The sequence below is a fragment of the Notothenia coriiceps genome, unplaced genomic scaffold (genome assembly GCF_000735185.1).
Source record: "Notothenia coriiceps isolate Sejong01 unplaced genomic scaffold, NC01 NC01_scaffold00013207, whole genome shotgun sequence".
Taxonomy (NCBI): Eukaryota; Metazoa; Chordata; class Actinopteri; order Perciformes; family Nototheniidae; genus Notothenia; species Notothenia coriiceps.
Genome location: NW_011345908.1, coordinates 776 through 2,807, shown reverse-complemented (window position 1 = coordinate 2,807; position 2,032 = coordinate 776). Strand labels below are relative to the sequence as shown.

At 40.6% G+C, this 2,032-nt stretch overlaps 1 protein-coding gene across 1 annotated transcript; it reads right to left on the bottom strand.

The window, feature by feature from the left end:
- Nucleotides 1-409: 409 nt before the first annotated feature.
- On the bottom strand, nucleotides 410-1,205 carry LOC104947848 (ETS domain-containing protein Elk-1-like; the record flags this gene model as incomplete). The annotated part of the gene is made up of 2 exons (XM_010773962.1): nucleotides 410-550; nucleotides 1,038-1,205. Coding segments are annotated over 2 exons (309 nt in total), but the record flags the coding sequence as incomplete, so codon positions are not given.
- Nucleotides 1,206-2,032: the final 827 nt, after the last annotated feature.

Here is a 2,032-nt window from a genome sequence, read left to right as displayed (position 1 = left end):
ATAAAGGAACTACAGCACGGTCACATGACTTCATGTCACCACCGCTAAGCTAAAGGTGGCTAATGTTGGGCTATAAAGGAACTACAGCACGGTCACATGACTTCACGTCACCACCGCTAAGCTAAAGGAGGCTAATGTTGGGCTATAAAGGAACTACAGCACGGTCACATGACTTCACGTCACCACCGCTAAGCTAAAGGAGGCTAATGTTGGGCTATTAAGGAACTACAGCACGGTCACATGACTTCACGTCACCACCGCTAAGCTAAAGGCGGCTAATGTTGGGCGTGGTGACATTTAGTCGTCTCATTTAGACAATTGTTTTTAAATTCACCAATGGGGTATTTACTGACGTATTTGATGTCGTAGAACCAAACGTTTATTGCTCTTCTGTGTCAAACACACTGACCTGTGATTGGCTGGTGGCGTTTGTGGTTATCTGCGGGCTGAGAGCCGGAGTGGCACACGGAGACGGCTGAGTGACGATCACCTGCAGAGCCGAGTCCATCGAACCTCCTACTGACGGAGGAGACTCTGATATCACACAGACCTGAGGAGGAGGAGGAGGAGGAGGAGGAGGAGGAAGAGGAGGAGGAGGGAGAAGAAGGATTGAGAGAGGAGGTTAAGAATCATCATTATTATTATTGTTATTATGGTACTCGCCAGTATATAGTAAGTAATTCAGAATAACTTTATCAGCTGCAACATTAAAGTAATAAACCCAAAAAAAGGATCGATAAATAAAATACAATCCTTTTGTATTCATTATTATGCATAGAGAGTTCTTTTACTTTTGGTACTTGTATATAGTATACTTTTGGGTTATACTTTCCTTTACGTAAAGTTCTCAGTACTACATCATCAAAAATCACAGTGAAATACAAATGCTGTTTCAGCGATAGCTTCATGTAGATGGCTGTTCATTTCTGGTCGATTATCAAAATGCTTAAATTTCAATGTCGAATACCATCCTTAACGCGGCATGAATTCAATCATGTATTAAGATGTTAGAAATATTGTTTAACTGCATCTCTCACCTCTCTTAGATCGAACATGGCGGCGGCGTCGTGTTGTATCAGCAGCTCTGTTTTGATTGGCTGTGGGTTGGGCGAGGCCTGCAGTGATTGGATGGTGAAGGTGGAGTAGAGGCCGGACTTCATGTAGTCGTTACGGGAACTTTTCTGAGAGCCGCCGGGTGACGAGCGCTGGGGATCAATACAGAAATCAGTCAGACACTAAATACATTTATAATAATAATAATAATACACTTTATTTATAGAGCACCTTTCATGCTTGACGCAGACCAAAGTGCTTTACAGAGTATGACAAAAGGTCACAATCAAATTAAAATATGTAAAAACAAGAAAACATTCAAACATGAACAGTGATACTACAGAAATTATAAGCCAAATTAAAAAGATGGTTCTTTAATTTACTTTTTTAAATTCCAACTGAGGTTGCCGTTCTAAGATCAAATGGGAGGCTGCTCCAAAGTTTGGGGCGATATAAAAACAGAAAGCAGCCTCTCCAGTTTTCTTGTAATGCACTGTAGGTACTTTTAAAAGTGAAACATTAAGCGCTTTCACACCAGAGTACTTTTCCCGTTTAGTTCCGATAGTTCCTGGGATTTTGCGTTCACACCAAAAAGAGAACTTAGTTCATGAGACCTTTTACCCCCTTTTTAGTGCCTGCTAGCCTGGGGAGAAAAAAGTTCAAATTACTGACACTGCATGAGCCAAATATGGCGGAGAGGGCTGCGTGAGATATAAAAGTTCCAATTTCTGATTGTCTGTTGTTGTGTATGTAGAACCATCGGGTTCCTTCTTGTATATTGTCTGTATAGGGTTGTGTTGTGACACGCCCATCTTGTGTTTTGCTAGTCTTAGTAATCAGCGCAATTACTGTACGGAATTGGAATTTGTAAAAAGTAAATTAAGGACCTATCTTTTTAATTTGGCTTATAATTTCTTGTAGTGTCACTGTTGTGTTGTTTTTCCTTTGTTTTTACATATTCATGTTGATCCTTTTGTCA